The following is a 26,197-nucleotide window of genomic DNA, read 5'->3' on the forward strand; positions in this document are numbered from 1 at the left end:
AGATAGTGTGCAGGAGATCAAATCTGAGTCAGCCCCTTGCAAGGAAAGCATCCTATCCACTGTACTATCTCTATAGCTCCTAGTTTTATATTTTGTTAAGGTACTACTGTAACTTAACCATGTTTTTCATAGTAGAGTTTCAGGCATACAATGCTACAAAACAAATCCCACCATCCATCATCTTTTGTCTACCAATACCAGATTTTTTCTGACAATCCACCCCTCAGGGCTGCCTCCTTTACAGGAACAATTATAAGTTTGGTTATTGTAATTTGGGTCTCATGCCTACAGCGTTGATGGCTCTGTAGTTTAGATACATACACCATACTTCTACACCCCCAATGAGACCGAGACATCTAACTCCAGTCCCTGTAATCTCCAGTCCACCTATTAATGCCCATCCTTGATTTTTTCCTGTCTCTGTCCTCATTTTTATAACCTTCGGTTAAGAGCAATCTAAGCATGTCCAATCTAATACTTTGCATTCCCTTGCACTGTAATTTTATATAACACTTATAAGTGAGATTATCCAATATTTGTCCCTACTATTTGTTCTTCTGACTCATGACATCCTCCAGTTCAATCCAAATTGCAATAAATTGGATTTCATCCTTCTTTGCAGCTGCATAGTATTCTATTGTGTATATAAGACATCATGAACCTTCATTATCTACTCATCTGATTCCATATCCTACTTATTATATTAAGTGCTACTATCTATAATTGTAAGCAAGTGTCCTTTTGAATGACTCTCTTTATCTAGAGAGCAGATACCAAGAAATGAAATTGGTGGAACATATGGCCACTCTATTTTTTTTCTCAAATCTCTCCATACTGTTTTTTTATAGGGATTGAATCAAACAACCAACAATTCACCAACAGTGAATGAGAGTTCTGTTTTCACCCAACCCCACCAATACAGATTGCTTCTAGTTTCTTTGATATGTGTCATTTTCACTCAGTCCATTCTTCTTAAATATGACCAGAGGCTTGAGATATTAGATGATTTGTAATATGCCCATACCCAAATGCAGCCAAAACTCTGACCTAAATCCTTCTTTCTGTGCAACTCCCTGCCTCTTAGTAATAATTGTTCATACACTTAGTCTTCTTGTAATCACTAAAACTTCATATACTCATGATATGTACTGGCAGGTCTTCTTGTGTCCATCCAAAAAGGACATTGCTCTGAATAAAATATGCAAGGGACTTAGGGAGAAGAGAAAAACAATATTTACAAGTCAACAGAGCACCAAGAAAGAAGTTACAAATAAACACAGAGGAATGGGAGCACTGTAATGGGAGCAGCCCAATAAACCTAAACTACCTGAGGCTATGCATGAAGGACAGAACATTGTGATCCTACAAAATCCCATGGGTGTTGTTTCTCCTCTTCTTGTCCAACAAACTTATAAGCATTCATAATATTAATTATTTTGTATAGACATAGTAAGAGATGCATTAAGCTTATAGATGCATTAAGCTTCTATACCCTTTATCCTAATTTACTTATTCTCTAGAAGTTATCAACTTTATCACTAGCTTATTGTGTTTATCTCTCATTTTGTCTCTTTGCACTAAAATTTAAATATAATGAATGCAAGAATCTTGATGCACCTTTTCACTTTAACATGCCTATATCTGAAACAAATATTTGCTGAATAAATCAATCCATTCATTTAATTCATTGCATTATGCAATTTAACTACTCTATATTTACCAATAATCACATGGTAATTCTAAGGAAGCTAGGATCAGGTCCAGAGAGGTATTGAAGGAGATAAGGCACATACCTTGCATGTAATTTGTGGTTGCAACTCTAGTACATATGATCCCCTGAGCACCATCAGGGGATCACTCCTGAGTGAACCACGAATAGCCCTCCTGAGCAGAGTCAGATGTGGCCAAACCCCACTCTCCCCCAAACAACAAAATAATAAAGTGGCTAGGATCAAATGTAAAGGTTTACCCATAGAAAATCATGTAAGGTCTTCCAGTGACATCACTAGGAGAGCAATATAATAAGCCAATAATACATTTCTAGTCTCTGAAATTCTCCTTCGGTGCAACCATCAATAAAACTTAGGAAGTGATTCACTGTTTTATAAGTGAAACATAATCAATGGTTACTCTTCTTCAAAGAAACATTCAGATTACACTGAAATTGTGCATCCAACCAACTCAGAATGAACTTACAATTTTTTTCTTTGTTTCTTTTACAGTCACACCCTGGTGTGCTCAGGCATTACTCCTGGCTCTGCACTCAAATATCACTCCTGGTTGGCTCAGGGACCTTATGTGGTGTTGGGAATCAAACCCAGGTCACCTACATGCAAAGAAAGCACCCTACTTGCTTTATATTATATCTACTATATCTCCAACCCCCAAAATTTAATTGTTTAGCATCAGTTAAATTGTCAGGGTTTTTTTTGTTGCTGTTGTTTGGTTTGGTTATAATCCTAACTTATTCTCTTGTATAGAATTTTGATAAATTGCCACAAAATGAAAATTGATGTGTCTGTATGTCAGTGTATGTCCCTAAAAAGCAGTCACAACAAAGTACCTAAAGCATATGGACCTATTCCATGATAGTATCACACATATATTTCAACAGTTTTTTCCATAATCATGACAGACTTGTTCTGAAATATCATTATTATAATCAGCTCCCTTTTATAACAAAGTGTGCTATGAAAAAAAAATACTGCGAATACTTACAGATGGTCACTTAGAATGGGCAGCACTGTATGTCTCTGGAAGTGCCATGAAAATAATAATATAGATTTGAGTATGAAAACAACGCCACTACCTGCTCTGCCCTGGAACTGTGAAACCTTTAGGTTCTGCTTAGAACTAACTGATCCAGATTGGAACTGAAAACAGTGACCTTTCTTGGAAAAAAACAATTTAAAATGGCCAAGCTAATCATCCTACGCAATGACAAACTGATTTACATGTAAATAATATCTAAAATTATTTATCAGAAACTAAGAAAAGCAAAAGAGCAATTAGGACACAAATACCTTTAAATGGGTCTGTGATAAGTCACAGTTCCCCAACCCAAAACCCTTGTTTAGTTAGCAGTAGGTTTTCTAGCATTAAGTAGAAACTTAGTCACAATGATCTTATAGCACCCTCAGGTGGTTAAATAATAGACTGGCAATGTTTATATTCTTGAGATGTGTTGGTCTATCATGGGGTGGGGGGAAGAGAATGAAATGGAAAATGAAATAGAATCTTTTCAAACAAGTGGTAGTTGGCAAATTAAAATCTATCATCCTTAGTAGAAGATTTTCTGTCTGAATTAGTTCTTGGATAATGAAGATACACTTTGGGCTGATGAGACCATGTTTTCCACTTAGTATTCCTCATTCTTCCTTGAATCAACTCAGGGTGACTTTGAAGAAAATTCTATATTGAACAAAGCTGCACTGCACTGCACTGTAGCACTGTCCTCCCGTTGTTCATTGATTTGCTTGAGTGGGCACCAGTAACATCTCCATTGTGAGACTTCTTGTTACTGTTTTTGGCATATCAAACACACCACAGAGAGCTTGCCAGGCTCTGCTGTGGGGGGGTGGGGGCTGGGGGGGATACTCTCTCAGTAGCTTGCTGGGCTCTCTGAGAGAGATGGAGGAATCGAACCCAGGTTGGCCACGTGCAAGGCAAACGCCCTACCCTCTGTGCTATCGCTCCAGCCCAGAACAAAGCTAACTATCTTAAATAGTAGCAAGGATATAACCAAAACAAATCTCTTGCGCCACATGTTCATCTTCAAATAGTTCAAATAGTTCAAGGGTACCTTCAGATGTTTCCAACATAATAGATACTTCTAAAACAAATTAAGTGCCATATTTAAATGTTCACAAACTATATCATTAAGGAGTATGGTTTCAGTTAACCTTTTACATTACATAGAGTAGTAGAAAGAATACAAATAGTAAGAGAGCATGAATTTGTATTTGTTTGTTTTACCCACATCTGGTGGTACTGAAGGCTACTCCAAGTTCTGTAGTTTGGAGTTGCTCCCAGAAGCTCTCAGGGGACCATATGGTACCAGGAACTGAATCCAGGTCCCCCAAATGAAAATCATGCTTTCAGAAATTTGAGCTAATCTCTCTGGCTCAGATAGCATGGGCTATCAAGTTAATATTTGAGCAAATTATTAACTTTTCCATATGTGTTTATTTGTATTTTAAATGTCAGAGTATAAAGAATAGAAGCTACTATTTCCTTTTAATACACTAAAAAGCGTATTAAAAGTTGGTGATTCAACACCCAAAAGGAGAGAGAGAACACAGGGGATTGCCCTGCCACAGAGACAGGGGGGATGGGGGGGTGGGGGTGGGAGCGATATTATTCATGGTGGTGGAAAATGGGCACTGGTGGAGGGATGGGAAAAAAAAAAGAATAAAAAAAAGGAAAAAAAGAATGGCCTACTGGGAATAGGCACAGTGAAGCTCTATTTCAGATATGTTTTATATATCCCTTTACTATATACTGATAAATAAAGCAATCAGTTATTACCTTAAAAAATAAATAAATAAAAAAAGTTGGTGATTTAGTGTATTAGTAAAGAGTCTTTTGACTCAAAACAATTATTTTTTTATGCTGACTTAAGCAATAGATAATTTTTAGAGAAAAACTGTAGTACTGAAAAATTAAAGAGTATAAATATATCCCAAGTATTTTGCTCAGTTTTACCCAATTTCATAATACATGTATCATATCTTTAACCGCAGATGACAACAGTTTTGTTAAAACTGCTCAAAGTCAAGTCTGAAAAAGCTGCTTCAAGTATTTCTGTGGTATACAGAAATATTTGTTAAATATCTGAATGCACTGTAGCACTGTCCTCTCGTTGTTCATCGATTTGTTCGAGCGGGCCCAGTAACGTCTCCATCATGAGACTTGTTGTTACTGTGTTACTGAGGTTGCCAGGCTTTGCCGTGCAGGAGAGATACTCTCGGTAGCTTGCCAGACTCTTAGAGGGGCAGAGAAATCGTACTCGGGTCGGCCAGACTGATCGCATGGAAGGCAAACGCCCTACCCGCTGTGCTATCACTCCAACCCAAATATCTGAATATCACAGAATATTTGTTACATTTCTTCCCAAATTGTCCCCGCAAAGTTCTGAGTCCAAAGCCTTTATCTTTCATGTGATACCACTAGCAACCTTTCAAGTTACCCTGGGAATCCAAGAAAACTATTACGAGATTTGCTACTTCTGCCCCTGCTTTATGTCGCTACCTTGTTTCGACTATGTTTTTGTGTTCTTTGTTCAATAAATCGGACATTTATTCTGGGGGTATGTGTGCACACACTAATCAGAAAATGTAGCAGGGTAAGGGGTAAGGGGGTAGGAGGGGGACCTACTAACCAATTTACAAATTGCTTACCTAAAATGACATAATTACACACTAAAATGCCCATAACTAAAAACACCCCTTACTATCTTCCTTTTTTCCCTACATCACTACTTCTTTGATTGTACTGTTCTATCCTTCTAGAACACATATGCCTCTTCCTCTCCCCTCTCATCAACAATCCCCTCTCACTTCTCATTTTGCAGAGGGGCAAAGAGGAACAGGGGGACGGCAAGCTGGTGTCCACAACAGTCCCTCTCATGGCCATGCTGTAACGGTCTCATCTAGTTTTCCAGTGAACAGTGTGCCTGCCACCACTCCAGAATCAAGCTTTTTTTCTCATCTTTGTATCTCCAGGCCCTAGAGAGTATTTGTTAAAATGTGTTTATTTAGAAATTAAATTTGAAACCACACACACACATGCATACACACACACACACACACACACACACACACAACTAGACCTGCGATCTAGATACCTAAGCTTTGTCTTGAATAACCTGCTCTCTTTTTCCACCCAAATACTCACTTAATCAACCATACTGATTAACCTTTAAACTCTATTTAAAACATAGTTTACATTATTCTAAAGCTCACACCAGTTTTTCTAAAGAGCAATTAAGTGGGGAAAAAAGTGATTTATTTTGGGGTCCAACTTGATATAAGCTCCCTTTATGATTGGTTTCTCAAAATGAAAGCAAAATGTGTTCCCTTAACACCTTCTCACTTCGGGAGGGATACAGGAATCAAACTCGGGTCTGCCGCACACAAAGCAAATGGCCATGATCCAGAGAATCACAAATAAAGCTCTTGAAAGAGAGCAACACAGAACAATATGCCACAGAGATGCCTCTGGACCCCATAGTCACAGTTCAGTTAAATAAATAAATAAATAAATAAATAAATAAATAAATAAATTACCCTCAGCTGTATAACCATATTTAAAATTTTAGAATTCCTGGGGGCTGGAACGATAGCACAGAGGGTAGGACGTTTACCTTGCACGTGGCCAACCTGGGTTGATTCCTCCACCCCTCTTGGAGAGCCGAGCAAGGTACCGAGAGTATCTCACCCTCACGGCAGAGCCTAGCAAGCTCCCCATGGTGTATTCGATATGCCAAAAACAATAAAAACAAGTTGTTGGAGATGTTACTGGTGCCTGCTCATGCAAATCGATGAATAACGGGAGGGCAGTGCTACAGTAGTTATACATAATAAATGCCACTTTTGATAAACACCTCATAGCCTTTAAAAGCAGCTATTTTATCAAAATTTAATGGCCTCTCCCCCCAAAAATTTTTATTATGTTCAAGATATGGGAGACTGGTAGTTATTTTGGTGTTAGATTTAAGAAAATAAGGGATCAGAGAGAGTACACAAGTAAGGCACTTGCCTTGTATGCAACTAACCAGGTTCAATCTCCATACTCCATACTGCGCCCTCCCACACACACACACACACACACCGGCACTATACTTTTTTTATTATTTTTAGTGAAACCCCATGAGGTACAGTTGTAGATTTACAATTTTTTGTGCTTGGGTTTCGGTCATACAATGATCAAATACCCATCCCTCCACCAGTGCCCATTTCCCACCACCATGGATAATATCCCTCCCACCCCCATCCCTCCCATCTCACCCTGCTCTGTGGCAGGGCAATCCCTTGTGTTCTCTCCCTCCTTTTGGGTGTTGTGGTCTGCAAAAGAGGCTTTCAGTGGCAAACATGTTCAGTCCATAGTCTACTTTCAACATGCATCTCCCCTCCTGGGAGGATCCTCCAAACACCCTTTATTTGGTGCTCCCTTCTCTATCTGAGCTGCCCTTTCCCCTAGAATGCCCAGCTGGCCTCTAAGCTATGGAGTAATCCCCCTGGTGTTGATCTCAGCTATTCTTGGGTATTAATCTCATATTTTGTTTCTTTAGGGTTGTTAGGCATTCGAATGAATCAATGCTCATGGACAAGTTTGTGTTGACAAGGACACCGACGCCTCCAACACCTCTTTTATCGCATGTTCCGAGGAACAATTCTTCTCCAGTGTCAAAAACGGCATGGTGAGATTCGTGCCTTCTTGTCTCGGTCAGACCAATGATGTCGTACTTGATCATTCGCGCTTGTACCACCAGGTCCTCGATGGATGCATCTGATGCTAGCGTACGTGCATTGAAAGTACAGACGATCATTTTTGTCTTTCTTCATTGTGGCAGCCTAGGTCAACCTTGAGATTTTGTCGGCCTCTCCTTTCTCATCCTTCTCAGTGCTGCCATGTCGGTGAAGCCGTCAGGGTCAGGTGAATGAGACCAGTTGTAGTTACTGGTTTTGGCATATCGAATACACAGCGGATAGCTTGCCAGGCTCTTCCGTGCGGGCGGAATACTCTCGGTAGCTTGCCAGTCTTTCCGAGAGGGATAGAGGCTTTTGGGGTGACCTCTAATCACCCTTGTAGGTGTTACCATATTTGAACCCTATCAAATATGGTACAACAATTCCGGAAGATGGGTATTTAGTGTCTTATGATGTGTCGCATGGCCGCGAAGCGAAGCGGCCGCACGGGTCCAGAAAGCGTCCTGGAGTGTGGCGATGGCTGGGTAGTGGAAGTAGTGTCGATAGTGGAAGTCTGCCAGTGCGGTACTTATCTGGGTAGGGTGGGTCTCCTGTGCACAATTCGATCCCTGGGTGGTTGATGGAAGCAGACAGGGCAGGGTAGGGTGGGCCTCCTGATTAGAATCCCTTTGTCACCTGTGGTTGGTGGGAGCAAGCAGAGAAGCTCTGTCCCTGGGTCCGCCGAGCCTGGAGTCCAAGGTCTCAGAGAGTTCCGCTTATCTTGTTCTGTGGGTCTTCAGTCGTGCGTGGGTCTCGGCTGGAGCTGCCACGCGGGTCCGGAAAGCGTCCTGGAGTGTGGCGACGGCTGGGTAGTGGAAGTAGTGTCCCATGGCCTAGAATGGAACGAACAGGGTAAGAGACTGTCTGAGTTCATCATGTTGACCAAGACCATTCATGGTAACTCACAGTTCCAGAAGGCAGAATCTAAACGATGGACATGGGAGTCTCCCAGTGGACGATTCCACAACGAAATAGACCACATCATATTCAGTCGACGGTTTTGCCTGACTGATGTCGCTGTTGTCCCAAAATTTCGAACGGGATCGGACCACCGTCTCCTTCGTGCAAAATTCTACTTCACAGAGCGGGGAGAAAGGGCTGCAAAGTTCAAAAAGAGAACTCCCAAAATGACCACCAACCGGAAACTCTTTGGTACTATTGCGGCAACATGGGAAGATGCCATTGTTGACAACATTGACAAGGAATACGATCAACTGGTTCAGCACCTCCATGAATGTGCGAGGAACGCCAAGAGAGAGATAGCCACAAAAAATCGCCTATCTTCGAAAACTCTTGAGCTAATTCGCCAGCGTGGTTTGGCGCATGCCTCAGGCAACCACAAGCTAACGTCCGAGCTCGCAAAGCAGTGCAGAGATGCGATCGAGGAAGCCCTCAAAGAGAGAAGAGCAGAAGTACTGGTAGATGTGGCAGAAGCCGGGAAAAGTATTCGTAACGCCTGCCTGTCCTTCGCCAACTATAAGACCAAGATGACTGCCCTCCGACGTCCTGATGGATCCATCACACCCTCCAGAACGGCAATGGAGAAGATTATCCATGACTTCTACTCAAATCTCTTCGCTAGCCATGTCCACTTGCCGACATACCAAATTCCACAGGATGGATACGTCGTTCCCAAGGTTCTCCCTTCCGAAATCCGACACGCCATTTCATTGGTAAAGAAACAAACAGCACCCGGCCCAGACAAGGTCAGACCTGAACACCTGAAGAACCTGCCGTCAGTACTCATCAATACACTGGCTCGGCTCTTCACTCACTACCTGTCTGAATGCAAGGTTCCGTCCCAATGGAAAACCAGCAGGACCGTACTACTGTTCAAGAAGGGAGACATCCATGACATTGGCAACTATCGCCCGATCTGCCTATTGTCTGTCATCTACAAGTTGTTCACTCGAGTCATCCTAAATAGGATTGGCAGAACACTAGATGAAGGACAACCATGCGAGCAAGCAGGGTTCCGCAAAGGATTCAGCACCATCGACCATATCCACACGATAACCAAGCTCATTGAGGTTTCTCGGGAGTTCAAGATGCCGCTCTGTTTAACGTTCATTGATTTAAAGAAGGCCTTTGATTCTGTTGAGACGGAAGCGGTCATTGAAGCCCTAGCCAATCAGGGCATTCAAGCCCAATACATCAGGATCCTCCGTGAGCTGTATTGCGGATTCACTACCAGGATCTCACCATTCTACAAAGAAGTGATTGTTGATGTCAAGAGAGGAGTGCGGCAGGGTGATACCATTTCACCGAAACTCTTCAGTGCCACCCTCAAGAACATCATGCGACGACTGGAATGGGAAGGAATGGGAGTGAAGATAGATGGTTGGCAACTACACCACCTCCGCTTTGCTGATGACATTGTTTTAATAACACCAAACATCAGCCAAGCGGCACAAATGCTGGCCGACTTTGACCGTGAGTGTGGAAAGGTCGGACTACAGCTGAATCTTACGAAGACAATGTTTATGAGAAACAGCCTTGTTCCTGATGCCCCATTCACTGTCAATGGAACGACCATCTCCAAATGCAACAGCTATGTGTACCTAGGTCGAGAGGTCAACATGACAAATGACCTGGCACCCGAGCTGCGCAGGAGGAAGAGAGTGGCTTGGAACGCCTTCAAGAACGTCGAAGAAATAGCTAAGAGGACGAAGAACTTCCGGCTCCGGGCACATCTCTTTGATTCCACTGTTCTTCCTGCATTAACATATGCCTCAGAGACCTGGGCCCTACGCAAACAAGATGAGAACGCTATTCAGGTCTCCCAAAGAAGAATAAAAAGAGCTATGCTTGGAATATCACGTTTCACTCAAGTGAGAGAAAGAATCCGGAGTTTTGACATCCGTCGACGATCAAGGATCAGGGACGCTGTCTCATTTGTCAAGGTGTCGAAAATCAGACGGGCTGGTCACATAATGAGATTTAAAGACGACTGTTGGACTAGAGCTGTTACTGACTGGATTCCACGGGATGTCAAAAGACCACGTGGCCGCCCACCTACCAGATGGTCAGACTTCTTCGTCAAGATCATGAACAATCGGTTTGAGGCCCTTCGTGTTCCCAGAGCGAAGAGATGCCATTGGGCTACACTAGCACGCGACAGGGACAAATGGAGACATTACTGGCACCCGTTTGAGCAAATTGACGACTAACGGGAAGTTAAGTGATTAAGTGATTTGTTTCTTTATATTCCCCAGATGAATGCAATCTTTCTATGTCAATCCCTCTCTTTCTGACTCATTTCACTTAGCATGATACTTTCCATGTTGTACCACTTGTATATAAATTTCATGACTTCATCTTTTCTAACAGCTACATAGTACTCCATTGTTTAGATGTACCAAAGTTTCTTTAACCAGTCCTCTGTTCTTGGGCATTCAGGTTTCTTCCAGTTTCAGGCTATTGTAAAGAGTGCTGCAATGAACAAACAAGTGCAGATATCACTTCGACTATACATTTTTGCCTCTCTGGGATATATTCCCAGGAGTGGTATTGCTGGGTCAAATGGGAGCTCAATTTCTAATTTTTTGAGCATCGTCCATACTGTTTTCCAGAAAGGCTGAACCAGTCGACATTCCCACCAACAGTGAAAGAGTGTCCCTTTCTTGCCACATCCGCACCAGCATCGGTTGCTTTTGTTCTTTTGGATGTGGGCCAGTCTCTGAGGTGTGAGATGGTATCTCATTGTGGTTTTGATCTGCATCTCCCTGATAATTAATGATGTAGAGCATTTTCTGGTGTGCTTTTTTGCCATTTGGATTTCTTCTTTGAGAAAGTTTCTGTTCATTTCATTGCTCCGTTTTTTGATGCGGTTGGATATTTTCTTCTTGTGGAGTTCAACCAGTATTTTGTATATCCTTGATATCAACCCCTTGTCAGATGTGTGTTCGGCGAAAACCCTTTCCCATTCTGTAGACTGTCTTTGTATTTTGTTCACTGTTTCTTTTGAGGTGCAGAAGCTTCTTAGTTTAAGATAGTTCCTTTTATCTATCTCTGTTTTCACTTGCTCGGCCAGTGGCGTGGCATCTTTGAAGATACCATTAGCTTCAATGTCATGGAGCATTTTGCCAACTTTGTGTTCAATGTACCTTATGGTTTCTGGTCTGATGTTGAGATCTTTAATCCATTTTGATCTTACTTTTGTACATGGTGTTAGGCAGAGTTCTGAGCCCACTTTTTTGCATGTAGCTGTCCAGTGATGCCAGCACAATTACACACCGGCACTATTAAGAATAAGTCCTGAGCATAGAACCAGAAGGAAGCCCTGACACCCCAACATAGGCAAAAAAAAAATTCACTGTCACTGTCACTGTCCTCCCGTTGTTCATCGATTTGCTCTTGCTCGAGCGGGCCCAGTAATAAACATTAGAAAAACTAGTTAGATACCCTAGTGATGAAGGCTTATGCTAATCATAAATGCCTCGTAAGGTGTAATTTTTCAAGCAAAGGCTCCCGTCTGGCATCTGGTTCTCAAGCCCTCCAGGGATAATAAGATTCTTAACAAAGCAACTCTAATATATCATATTTTATTTACCAGGATATCTTTATCTTTGCTTTTTCAGGGACCAGCTTTCCTTTATAGAAGCAGCAACTTTTTTCCTATTAAAACCGTTCTCTAGAGTTAAAGGTTAACACAAATCAATCACTGATCAGTCAAATCATTGATTAGACTTCTCAGTGGGTCCATAGTGGTTTGAAAATTAATCTTTTAAACTAATAGTCTTTTTCTGGATCTGTCTTGCATCCCAAATTGCACTTTTCCTCAAGTCTTGGTTTCTCATGGATTTTTCACAAAATAGTGTGGGACAGACACTATATTCTAGCTGGATTTTTGGTCCAGACAATGCCATAGTCTAGGGCTAATTGATATCAAAGAAAGCCAGTGACGAAGGAGGCAAAAACCTACTAGCAATTACTTTTGGTTCAAGATATCCAAACGAAATGGCCCATATTTAAGGTCACAAATATCACAAATAAAAATTAAGTTCAATTTTTATATTGAAACAAATCTGCATGGTTGAAAATTTAGAACTGAACTTTCAATATAATATTCCTCAACAATTTTGCCTATGAAAAGCTATGAAGACCAGTGCCAGAGTGATAGAAAGCAGGTAGGGTGTTTGCCTTGTTCCAGGCCCACCAGGGTTTCACTCTTGCAACTCATATGGTCCCTGAACACCGCCAGGAGTAATTCCTGAGTGGAGAGCCATGAGTAAGCCCTGAGCATCGCTGGATTTGAACAAAAAGAAGAAGAAGAAGAAGAAGAAGAAGAAGAAGAAGAAGAAGAAGAAGAAGAAGAAGGAGAAGGAGAAGGAGAAGGAGGAGGAGGAGGAGGAGGAGCAGGAGGAGCAGGAGGAGGAGGAGGAGGAGGAGGAAGAAGAAGAAGAAGAAGAAGAAGAAGAAGAAGAAGAAGAAGAAGAAGAAGAAGAAGAAGAAGGAGAAGGAGAAGAAGAAGAGGCTACTGAGACCTAAACCAGCTCTTTGACCATCTGAGTAAGAAGGGACAACAAGGAACAATTTACTGAGATCCTAAGGGTTTATTAGACTCGGTCTCTAAAATGAGACTATAATAAGACACTGCACTTACGGTCTCAAGTTAATAAGGTGGGGGAAAAAAGCGGGTCACAATTCCCTTGAAAATAACAGTACCCATGCCCAGGGCCAGAGAGATGATTCAGCAGGTAGGGTGCTTATAGTGCATGCAGTCAACCTGGATTCCATCCTCGGCAGAAAGAACTCAAGTGCAGATCCAGGAGCAACCCCTGAACATCTCCAGGTGTGGCACAACAGCACTGCAGCACTGTCCTCCCGTTGTTCATCGATCTGCTTGAGTGGGCACCAGTTACTGTGTTTGGCATATTGAATACCTCCCGGGGAGCTTGCCAGGCTCTCCTCAGAGGGACGGAGGAATCGAACCCGGGTCTGCTGCGTGCAACGCAAATGCCCTACCCACTATGCTATCACTCCAGCCCAGGCACAAAAGAATAATAATAATAATAATATTAAATAGCAATATCTGGGCTGGAGCGATAGCACAGTGGTAGGGCATTTGCCTTGCAAGCCGCCTGCCCAGCGAAGCTTGGAGAGCCTGGCAAACTACCGAGAGTATCTGGCCTGCATGGCAAAGCCTAGCAAGCTCCCCGTGACATATTCGATATGCCAACCACAGACACAAGTCTCATGATGGAGACGTTACTGGGCCTGCTCGAGCAAATTGATGAACGGGAGGACAGTGCTATTAATTGTGATCTTCGCCATTCTGTTTTAGGAATATTTATGGTAATACATGGGCAGGAGTGATAGCACAGTGGGTAGGGCTTTTGCCTTGCACACTGCCTACCTGGTCAGCCCAGGTTCGATTCCTCTGCTCCTCTCAGAGAGCCTGGCAAGCTACTCATGATTTTTTGATATGCCAAACACAGTAACAACAAGTGTCACCATGGAGACGTTATTGGGCTCGCTCAAGCAAATTGATGAATGGGAGGACAGTGCTATTACTTGTTATCTTTGCCATTCTGTTTTATGAATATTTATGGTAATACATGGGCTGGAGCAATAGCATAGTGGGTAGGGCTTTTGCCTTGCACACTGCCAACCTGGTCAGCCCAGGTTCGATTCCTCTGCCCCTCCCAGAGAGCCTGGGGGGCAAGCTACTCATGATTTTTTGATATGCCAAACACAATAACAACAAGTGTTAGAATGGAGCCGTTACTGGGCCCGCTCGAGCAAATCGATGAAAAACGGGAGGACAGTGCTAGAGTGCTGATAATAATAAGAAGAAAAGAGAAGAAAAGAGCACCCAAGGCGTCTTGTCCTAAGGGTACAAAGACTGATGGGCACTAAGCTTTGAGACACCAGAGAAAGTCTATATGCACACGCACATAGAGTGGGTCGAGGCCTGAAAGTCTCAACCTGCTTTGAAGCAGCTCAAAACTCAAGACCCAGGTTGGGGAAGAGCCACACCTGGCAAAGCCAGCTCAGCACATCCGGCCCCGTCCGCCCGCGGGGCTTCCGTAGTCTCGCGAGCGAACGCAGCCTCGCGAGATCGGCCGGGGCGCACTTCCGGGGACGTCTCGGGTCCCGGAGCGCGAGCGCGGCTTCTTCCGGCGGTGCCGCCTCGGCCCGGGGCCGCCGCAGCGCGCCGGGCAGGGCGAGGGGCGAAGCCGGAGGGCAAAGGCTGGCAGGTCTCGGGCCTGCGGGCCCGCTGCGCTGGCGCCATGGACCGAGACCTGCTCCGCCAGTCGCTGAACCACCACGGGCCGCCGCTGCTTGCGCTGCTGCGCAGCGAGCAGCAGGACAACCCGCACTTCCGGAGCCTCCTGGGCGCCGTGGAGCCCGGCCGGGGGGAGCCGCTGCCCGCCAGGTACCGGGACGCGCAGCTGCCGGGGGCCGGGCTCGGGCCTCGACTTGCCCCCTCCCCGCCTGCCCCGGGCAGCCCTGGCTTAGCTCCCTGGGGCTGAGACTCAGGAGGCTCGGGTTGACTTTGCAGATCACCGTTGTTTGTTTTAGTGGAAAAATACAGATTTTTTTTTTTTAATCCCTTAAACATTAGTCTTTGGAGATCCAAGCTCTCGCTTAAAAAAAAAAAAAAAAAGGAAGATTGCGCGGGCTGAGCGATAGCACAGCGGGGAGGGCGTTTGCTTTGCATGCGTCGAGCCGGGTTCGATTCCCAGCATCCCATAGGGTCTTCCGAGCACCACCAGGAGTAGTAATTCCTGAGTGCAAAGCCAGGAGGAACCCCTGTGCATTGCCGGGGGTGGGACCCCAAAACACACACAGTCACGCACAAAGAAAGGGCTTGAAATTTTAGCTTTTCTTTATAGGGTATATGTGGGTCGGGCCCACTCTTTACAGTATGAACCTTTTTATCAATAAGAACCAATATTGGGGGAGGGGGGCGCAGAGCGATAGCACAGCGGGTAGGGCGTTTGCCTTGCACGCAGCCGACTGGGGTTGGATTCCCAGCATCCCATATGGTCCCCGGAGCACCGCCAGGAGTGATTCCTGAGTGCAGAGCCAGGAGGAACCCCAAGACACACACACAAAGGGCTTTAAATTTTAGCATTTATTTATATGATATATGTGTGTCTAACCCACTCTTTACAGTATGAACCTTTTTATCAATGAGAACCAATATTGGCTGGAGCGATAGCACAGCGGGTAAGGATGTTTGCCTTGCACGCGGCCGACCTGGGTTCGATTCCCATCATCCTATTAGGGTCCCTCCAAGCACCACCAGGAGTGATTCCTGAGTGCATGAGCCAGGAAGAACCCCTGTGTATCGCCGGGTGGAACCCCCAAAAAGAAAAGTTTATATTGCACTCTCAGGGGGCGCTGAAACTCCTGACTAGGACCCCTTGGAGCATTGAAAACCGGCCAGAAGAACCTTGGCCCGATGCCCTGAGCATCGCCGGGTGTGCTTCCCCCCAGCCCTGCAGGAAGAAGAGTCTTGACCTGACTCTCTCGGACAGATTTCACCCGCTTTGTTTCTGTTTTGAAGGAAGGAGAAGAGAATGGACAATACCGAGATACAGACATTCATTTCCAAGAAAGCAGACCTCCTCTTTGCCCTTTCCTGGAAATCAGATGCACCTGCAGCCTCTGAAATCAGCGAGGACAGTGAAGGTGAGTTTAGTCTTTAAGTCATCGTAAAGCCATCTGGTTAATGTTTCGGTGGAAGCAGTACATTTATTCCTTTTGCTTTTCTTCAGATCACTATGCAGTCATGCCACCTTTGGAGCAGTTCATGGAGATTCCAAGTATGGATCGGAGAGAGCTGTTTTTCCGAGATATTGAGCGTGGTGATATAGTCATTGGAAGGATTACTTCTATTCGGGAATTTGGGTTTTTCATGGTGTTGATTTGCTTAGGCAGTGGCATCATGAGAGACATATCCCACTTAGAAATCACAGTAAGTTTCTTAATTGCTCTGGTATCTCAATGCAAGAGTTGTCTGCATCCAGTTGTGTTTAAATATGCATTCAGACATATAATTAGATAGAAATGAAATATAAAAGTATGGTTTAAAAGACTTCTTGAAAGTAAGAGAGTTACATAGTCTCCTCCTATATTTCTTGGTTTTGTGTGTCCAAGGGCATGGGTGTCCTTCTTTAAATGCTCAAAAGAGAAATCAGCGGATACAGAGAAATTGATATTCTCGGCTTATTTTGTATATTAAATGTGTTCTTGGACTGTTTCGTATTCGTTGCTAAAATATTTGATTGAATAATTTAGAAACAAATTAGTCCTATTTATGTACATCATGTACATTATTGTGATTTGTACATTATAATAAAATATCTTGCCCAAGACATATAGTTCTGAAATACAATGTATCACCTTAAAAGATCTGATAGATTTAAAGGAAGATAGATGGAAGGAAAACTAAAAGATACATACATACATACATATATATAAATATAAACATATACATATATATACTGGGTAACATGTTTTGGAAAATTCACATTTCATTTTTATTGTTGTTCATACTCTGAACAAATTCAGTTTTTTAACAAGTGCAAAACATCTTTTTGTTTCAAATCCTGTAGTTTCATTTGGTTCCTCAAACTAGTTGCATATTTCCTGAGAGTGCAGTTTTTGAACCGAATCAGAAGACTTGGTTCATTGAACTTTGGGCCCAGAAATGATCATTTAAATCCTTATATTTACACTTCCCAGTGATAGTTTTGGTTCTTTGTTTGGTTGGTTTGGGGGCCATCCCCTGAGGTGTTCAGGGCTTACTTCTGACTCTGTGCTTAGGGCGCATTCCTCCCTGCGCTTCTGAACTGGATGCAGGAATCTAATGGGGTCTGCCTGCCCCTGCCCCACACACGGCTAGCACCATAACCCCTTTGCTATCCCAACTGACTAGTTGTATTTTTGATGACTGTTAACTATTAGAAGTTGACACTAAGCAACTAGGATAAAAGCAATTCTCACCCTAGGTTGGAATGTCTTGTTACATTTATTGAGTTTTGAGGTCACACCCAGCTGTGCTCTCCTGAACTGCTCAGGAAACCATGTGCCGTGCCTGGGATCCAGTTGGGGTTTGGCTACACGCAAGCAAACACCATAACCCCCGTACTGTCCCATCCCAGTTTCTTGTGTCTTAAAGTGCTTCTCGTTTTAGGCTCTTTGCCCATTAAGAGACGTGCCTTCTCACAGTAAGCATGGGGATCCTTTGTCGTATTACCAGACTGGCGACATCATTCGAGGTGATCAACTTCATAATACATTACTGTGTAGAAGTAATAGCTGTCGTTTTAAAAATTAATTTTGAAAGTGTCATCTGTTACATAGTGTTTGGAAGGCCTACTTGCATTGTCTTGTCAATTAGTTTCTCTTGTTTTTCTTTAAGCTGGAATCAAGGATATTGACAGATACCATGAAAAGCTTGCAGTCTCTCTGTATAATTCATCTCTTCCACCACATCTGTCCTCTACTAAACTAGGTGTGATTAGTTCTGAAGAACTTCCTCTGCACTACAGGTAATTTTTCCACAGTCTTGCATGCTTAGCACTCAAAAGGAAATCTTAATAATTGATTTTGCTCAACTTCTTGCAGCAAAGTGGAATTTTTGTTTATATTATTTCAAAACTTTTTTCTTAATTATTCCTAAGTTTCTTCAGATTTGGTAAAGGCAACAATCTTAATGGTGCCACACCTTTGTGTACAAAGTAATGTATACATGTTTAAATGCGCAATAATAATTTTGCTTCAGTACAAGTAATGAAAAAAATTTCAATTGTGGTAATCATTTTTATGTACTGCTTTGTTTTTAAGGAGGAGTGTGGAATTGAATAGCAATTCTTTGGAATCTTATGAAAACATGATGGAGAGTTCCTTGGGATTTGTTAATCCAGGAGTAGTAGAATTCCTTCTGGAAAAACTAGGAATAGATGAATCTAATCCACCATCTTTAATGAGAGGTCTGCAAAGGTATAGTCAATATTATTCTATCAGGTAATTGCATAAATAGTATTGGGTTCAAACACTGCATCACTGAGGGACTTATTTGGCCGTCCTGCTTTTGAGACAACCATGTGCCAAAAATTAAATATGAAATGGCCTTATGTTCTGGGATGTGGTGTCTCATGTTAGTGACTCAAATTGGATGTGAAGTGTGTTACTATGTAGACAAAGGTTCAGGGGTCCGGTGAGATAGCACAGTAGGTAGGATGCTTAATCCTGCACAAAGCAGACTTGGGTTTGATCCTTGGGACCCCAAATAATTCCACAAGTACTACCAAGAGTGATCCCTACACGCAGAGCAAGGAGTAAACCCTGAGCACCACTGGGTATGGCCCAAAAAACTTATGAGAAACATGCAAAAAATATATATATAAAAGAATTTTGTGTGTGTACTTAAGGAAAATTAGAAACAGAACACAGTTTCTTGACTGCAGTATACTCAGTTTTAAGTTTTTGTCAGTGAAATGCTACACAAAAGGTATTTACATTTTGAGTTTTTCTTAATAGCAAAAATTTCTCTGAAGATGATTTTGCTTCTGCATTAAGGAAGAAACAGTCTGCATCTTGGGCTTTGAAATGGTATGAAGATTTTGTTTAATAATCACATTTAGTTTAAAAGATTAAAAGCATTCGTACGTGTTAAGACCAGTTTTCTGTAAAATGAATTAATGTGCATTTTTGGTATTAGTTTTTTAGTAGGTTTAATGGTGTTACTTGCAAGTTTAAATTTCATAAGTTTAAATTTTGGTCTTTATCTTCAAAAGCATTTAATAATTGCAATGTGGATTTTATAAATATTATGAAGCTTATGCTTATGTTGAAAGTATTATAAACAAAACAGTCAAATTTTCTTTTTTAAATTATGCTTATATTTTTCATATACTGTAAAATATTTGTAACACTAAAAAATATCTTTTCAGCGTGAAAATTGGAGTTGATTATTTTAAGGTGGGACGCCACGTGGATGCCATGAATGAATACAATAAGGCTCTGGAAATAGACAAGCAAAATGTGGAAGCTTTAGTAGCTCGTGGAGCATTGTGAGTTATGTGTTTTGAGGAATTTTTACAAAGTAAATCTGGAAGATGTATTAATAACTCAAAATAAATACTTCGATTTCCATATCTTTAGATATGCAACAAAAGGAAGTCTGAACAAAGCAATAGAGGATTTTGAGCTTGCACTAGAAACCTGTCCAACTCACAGGAATGCAAGAAAATACCTCTGCCAGACACTTGTAGAAAGAGGAGGGCAGTAAGTGTTTGATTTTGCTGTATAATAGTTAAGTTCTCAGTATTCAACTAGCTGCTGTAAAACTTTTAATATGTTTTTATTTCTGAACATTCCATTTCGGTTTCGGTTGAGAAATACAGTCCTCTTTAAAAACTGGGCATATTGTAGTATGACCCACCCAGCTTCTATCTCAGCACTGCATTTGGTCCCCTGACCATTACCAAAAATGATTCTCCAAGTACCAAGCCGAGAGTGGTCTCTTAAGCCCCACCAAGCGTAGCCAAAAAAATAAATAGATGAATAAATGTTAAGAATTTCTAGTCTTCTTTTTCTGCTTATTACCGATACTTTTCTCATTAGAGATATTGCAAGTTCATATGTTTGCATATCCATTCTCAGTACATAAAAATATAAATTTAATGATACAAGATAGTAGGTGAGTATTCTTTTCCTGGACATGTAATAGAAGTTTTTGCATTAATGGAGAATCTAATTTTCTAATTGATGTTGTCATTCTGGTGCCATTAATATCTGTTGAGTATTTTTTGAGTAATACTCTATCATTCATTGTACTGTCCAGTAAAATCCACAAATTCAAATTAAATGACAGAGCAAATTATTGAGAACATAACTGACATCACTATCCAAAGTACTCACATAAGCCTCACATAAGCCATAGAATAGTAGTGACTCTAATTTATGACAGATTTGTCTTGGGTTTTTTAGATAAATTATCTTTCTTTAAAAAGATTTTTTTTTTTTTTTTTGCTTTTTGGGTCACACCTGGCGATGCACAGGGGTTACTCCTGGCTCATGCACTTAGGAATTGCTCCTGGCGGTGCTCAGGGGACCATATGGGATGCTAGGAGTCGAACCCAGGTCGGCCACGTGCAAGGCAAATGCCCTAATTTACTGTGCTATCTCTCCAGCCCCCTTAAAAAATATTTTAAAAAAACACCTTAAAGCTAAAAAATAAAAATAGTGCTTCGGTTATGAACTATTTGGTAAGACCACTTTTTAATTAATGGTATCTTCTGCTATTTATTTTTTATGTTGTTATCTCTTCCTCATCATGAATTTGCCTGATGGTTCCAATTTGTGTGATAATTCCAGAATTCCAAGTTTTTGCAGTGTTTGTTTTATTTCTGTTTGGGTGGTTTTATTTTGGGGCCATACCTGGTGGTGCTCAGGACTTAATCCTGGCTCTGTGCTCAGGCATCACTCCTGGCAAGGCTCAGGGGACCTATATTGGATGCCAGGGATTGCCCCAGGTTGACCACACACAGGCAAGCACCTTATCCACTGTGCTATCACTCTGGACCTGCAGTGTTTGTTTTAAACTCTAGCACTTCTACAAGGACCCCCATTGATTAGAGAAACTTTACCTTTTTATCAAGTGAATACCTATACCTAGAAAGATGTACATCTGCTGGTTCATGAATCAATGTCTTTTATTTTGTTTGGGGGCACACCTGGACTATGTCCAGGGCTTACTCCTGGCTCTGGACTCACCCACCTCCCTCCACTGGCAGCCACCAGTCTGTTCTTTGCCATCTATGAGTTTGGTGGAGTTTTTTTGTTTGTTCTCTATGTCATCTTTTTTTTTTCCAACCTCCAAAAGCTTGTGATTTAGGTATTGTTCAACAAACATAATTTTTTCCAGTTAGATTTTCTCCTAGAAGCCTTTGACCTGTATACTCATTTGAGAACTTTTTTAATTTTCAAAAATGCTGAATTTTCCTTTCAAATTTAGGTTAGAAGAAGAAGAAAAATTTTTAAATGCTGAAAGTTACTATAAGAAAGCTTTGGCATTGGATGAGACTTTTAAAGAAGCAGACGATGCTTTGCAGAAGCTTCATAAATATATGCAGGTGATTCTTTATTTCCTCTTAGACATTTGTTCACACTTGAAATGAATGCCAGAACTTACCAAGGAAAAACTAATCACTCAGGGCATTGTAGGGAAAAAAAAATAGTTTTTCCTAATTGGTTTTGACATGGCTTCATAATGCTTATTTTATGTTAATAATTTTAAAATAGTCCTGTGATCAGATTTCTACTGCCTTAAAAACTATATCAGAAATAAATTCTCCTGTTAGTTACAAGATTCAGTTTTGTTACTGTATTTGAGCTAATTGTGAAATCGTTTTGAGAAGCCTTTTACACTGTCTTTTCCTGTAATACTGATGATGATGTTTTTTCATGTATCTTCTTATGAATTGGACCGTTGCTGCTGTGTCTCTGACATCTGGTGCTGCTCTTCCCCATCCTCAAACTGGAAAATGATTTCTTGTATAATCGTGCATCCAACTGGGCTGTGCTATTTTTTTGAATGGTTTGTATTTGAACATGATGATTCCCCCTCCCCACCTCCCGCCCCACCCCCAATTCACCATACTGGAATTTCTCTCTCGGTTTGTATTTGAACACGGTGATTTCCTCCCCAAAATCACCTTGCTGGGATTTCCGTATTTGAATTTTACTTATAAAATTCGGTGCTGCTTTAATTTTTCCATTTCAAAAAATAATTTTTGGTGAATTTTAATTTTTCCCTTTCCTGCGCTGTGGGTCATGGGTACCAATGCAATGACGTCTCCTTTTTTTAATGGAATACCAACTGCAATATGGTCCTCAATACTGTTCTGGGTATTCCAATGATTAATGCCGAACACTATACAATTAATTTTTATATGTTAAAAATACTTAATACTTGGAAACATGGTGATTTGGGTATACTACCTTTGCTTCCTGGTTGTGGGTGGCTTTTGAAAACTGGGTTTATGTGTTCTGCTATTTTTAACGTGTGGTTTTTTCTGATATCTGGGTTCTAAAAGAAATCTTTGGAATTAAGAGAGAAACAAGCTGAAAAGGAAGAAAAACAGAAAACAAAGAAAATAGAAACAAGTGCAGAAAAGTTGCGTAAGCTCTTAAAAGAGGAGAAAAGGTAAACTATAATGTTCAGTATTTTTTAACTTAAAACAACTATGAAGTTGAACCAAAGTTACCATATGGAAGTAAAGTAAGTAAAAAATAAAAATTTAAATCATAAGTTGTGACTGGTAAGAATCCTTAACATATATGTTAAGGATATATAAGAATGTGTAATAATTTGTATTCCACAAATAATTGTTTGAGAATAAGCAAAGCTAAACTTAAGTCTAGGATTTTTCAGAATAAAGAGAATTTACCTTAGAATTAAAAATTAAAATGCTATATTTTTATTTTAGAAAGAATTAGAGCATTGGCAACTTGGGGCTTGGTACTGGTGTCTTAATGCATAGAATATGCGAGATGCCGGATAGTTTATGGTATTGAGAATACCACCACCACTCTCCTTTCCCCCAACAAAAATTACTACCTCCTAATGTCAATAGTGCTGAGGTAGAGAAATTAGAGATAATAAGATAGGAGATTTTAATTCTTTTTGTGTTCAGAGTTCTTTAGTTTTGAAAATAATGTTTAAGTGCCATTTTGTTCAGACCGATGGATTTGCCTAGTGGTAAAATTGAAGCTCAAAACTAGGATGGTGGTTGTTTATCTAAGATTAGGATCACAATTAAATGTGGGAATCACACACACACATGCTGCAACAGTATAAGATCACTGAACTTAGAGTGAGCAAAAATTAATTCAGATTCAAACACAAAAAGAATCCAAGGTGTTTCTGGCAGCACTCACCCATTCTGCATCGTTAGGAGGAAAAGCGGGACTAAGAAATGGGAGAAAAAGAATTTTACAAAGCTCTGACTTGCCGTAGCTTTTATGAAGTCTTTAAAGAGAACAAAGAGTAAAATCTAACATAGCTGATGAGTTCACTACAATTTTTAGGCTAAAGAAGAAAAGGAGAAAATCATCTTCTTCCAGTGGTTCTTCTTCTGGGGATGAGTCCGTTTCTTCCTCATCATCTACTTCCTCTTCTGATCACAAACGGCATAAGAAACATAAGAAGAATCGCTCGGAGTCTTCTCGAAGCTCCAAGAAGCATTCGGCTAAAGCACTCTCAAATCAGGTAGATCAGAATAGGAAAGATGATTCCTTCCCAGTTCCACCCAATACTTCAGCGTCTTTTCTTACCCAAAAACATGAAGTGGAAAAACTACTGGAAAAACAGGATAGGTTGCCATATCAAAAGAAACAGGTAAAAGAGAAAGATAGATGTTCTCTGTCTTCATCTTCAGTAGAAATTCCGGAGGATATTGGAGGTAGGTCTGAAGATCCAAGAGATTTTTATAATAGTTATAAAAATCAGGCAAGTAGTAGCAAATCTGAAAAGTCGTATAAATCAGAAAGACCTTTTTCTTACAGAAGAGATTCCTCAGACTCCTGCTATAGGAATTCAGAGGAAAAGGCGAAAATACAGGGTTATAAAAGGTTTGAGAAAGATACGGAGGGACGCAAAGAGCATTATAGGAGGTGGGAGCCAGGGTCCACGAGGTGCCCCCCTTCCCCCGCACACTCAGACTACTCATGGAAGTCAGTTGAAAAACACAAAAAATGTAATTACCCTGGATCACGTGATTTTAGTAGACAGGAGCAGAGATACCAATTAAGTAGAAATCAAGGAGAGTATGAAAAAGAGGATAATTATGAGGAGGATGTTAAAACAGAACTGCCAGAAGAAGCAAGTAGCAAAGAGCAGTCAGAAAGTGGAACTAAAAAAAATTTGCCTCAAAATTTACTCAATATATTTAACCAAATAGCTGCATTTGAGAGAGAGAAGGGAAATAAACCTAAAAACTGATGTCAAGTGAATTAGCATCACTGGACCGCTAATAAAGGTTTTGAATTTTTAGGCTTAACAGCCTAAGCAGACTTACCTACTTGAAGTTATTTGTAGATGTTGCAGAAAGCTAAGGCTTTTTAACTTCTTTTAGTGAGTTTATTGCTGTTATAGAACCTTCCCAAAACTTGATTTTTAGTATTGTTTCATGTATGAATATGTGTAGAATTCCTTATTTTGACAATTTGATTTTTTTTTTTCACATAAAGATACTTCTCAAAGTATTTAACTGTACGTGAGAATACCCATGTTCATCAGCCCTTATTACCTTGTTGGATAAAAAATTTAAATTTGTGCTTTGAACACTTGTACTGTTTATCGTAAAAAATCATTTCATTTTCTTTTCTGTTAAAAGTCCATGGTCTACAAAAGAATACTTAAATTGAGTGTTCCTTATGTGCTTAAAATTAAAGTGCTCTTTAAATTTATTCATAATTTGCTTAATTTGAGGTTTTTTGGGTAGAACTTCTTTCAAAATGGTAGATTACATGTCTATTTGGCTTCTTAATAAGCCTGATTTAATTCAATATAATCTGTGTACAGAAATTAAGGCTTCTACATAGCTTAACAACTATTAGGATTAAAGTCATAAAACTGGGTTTTTTCTCTGTATCTTTAAGCTTAATATAATGCTAGTGGCCTAAGTATATTTTAACTTGGAGACCAGAGCGATAATATAGTGAGCTGGGCATTTGCCTTGCATGCAGCTGACCTAAGTTGCATCCTTGGCACCCCATGTTGTCCCCCAAGTTTCACCAGAAGTGGTCCCTGAGTGCAGGGCCAGGAGTCAACTCTCAGCACCACTGGGTGTGGTCCAAGATGAAAAAATTAATATATTTTAACTTTAACTATTGACAAGACCCTTGGAGACATTTCTGCAATAGAGCAGAATAAAATAGAATCCTATGAACAAAACTGGCAATGCAAAGAGAAGCATACTAAAATCTTGTTCTCCACAGAGGAGGAAACTTAGATAATTGCTCAGGTATTGGAAATCTCCAGTTGGGAAAGTACTAGATAGGCCTTCAAATAGCCTAGTGTTGTCTAGAGCGTTATACCTCATATATGTATATTTTAGAACTTTTCTTTCCCCCTTTAACCAGTTTTGAGGTAACTTTCGACATATAACACAATGTATAAGATTAACATATAAAATATAATTTGCCATATATAATGAAATAATTAGGATAATATGCTTTGTAAAAGCTACCTTGCAATATAAATTTTTAGAAATTACCCTGAAATTTCAAGTGTTACCACACAACTATGGTTATTATGTTGTATATTACCTCTACTACACAATTAGAAGTTAGACCTTTCTCCCGTTTCTCTTCTCACTTCTCCCTGCTGACCACAGATTCTGAGTCTGGTTTTGTTTCAGGTTGCATGACACCTGAAAACTCATACTTTTATATTGTCACAAATAGCAGGTTTCCCTGTGCCTGAGTAATGGCCCAGAGTGTACATGCAGACACATGCCACAATTCATGCTGTAAGCCATGGGGAAGTGCAGATCGCTCTTGAGCTTACTGTTTCAGTGCATTTAGTAATGTACCAGAAGAGGAATTGCTGAACCATGTGACAGGATCTGATCTAAAGTCTTCCATAACTGCTCTCCACAGTGTTGTGCCAACTGACAGTCCCCATCACACTGTTTCCACATCCTCACCAGCACTTATTGCATGGCTTCTTGATACCAACCATTCTTGCAGCCATGATTTGC

At 40.9% G+C, this 26,197-nt stretch overlaps 1 protein-coding gene across 1 annotated transcript; it reads left to right on the forward strand.

Annotated features, from left to right (window-relative positions):
• Positions 1 to 14,593: 14,593 nt before the first annotated feature.
• TTC14 (tetratricopeptide repeat domain 14) lies at positions 14,594 to 25,137 on the forward strand. Its single transcript, XM_056121773.1, has 12 exons — positions 14,594 to 14,850; positions 15,988 to 16,112; positions 16,199 to 16,398; positions 17,620 to 17,704; positions 17,848 to 17,977; positions 18,273 to 18,428; positions 18,969 to 19,040; positions 19,382 to 19,501; positions 19,593 to 19,715; positions 21,448 to 21,565; positions 22,529 to 22,638; positions 23,523 to 25,137. The coding sequence occupies exons 1-12, from the start codon at positions 14,705 to 14,707 to the stop codon at positions 24,433 to 24,435; spliced, it is 2,298 nt and encodes a 765-aa protein (XP_055977748.1). The 5' UTR covers positions 14,594 to 14,704; the 3' UTR covers positions 24,436 to 25,137.
• Positions 25,138 to 26,197: the final 1,060 nt, after the last annotated feature.

Source organism: Sorex fumeus, unplaced genomic scaffold, assembly GCF_029834395.1.
Source record: "Sorex fumeus unplaced genomic scaffold, SorFum_2.1 ptg000044l, whole genome shotgun sequence".
NCBI classification, from domain to species: Eukaryota; Metazoa; Chordata; class Mammalia; order Eulipotyphla; family Soricidae; genus Sorex; species Sorex fumeus.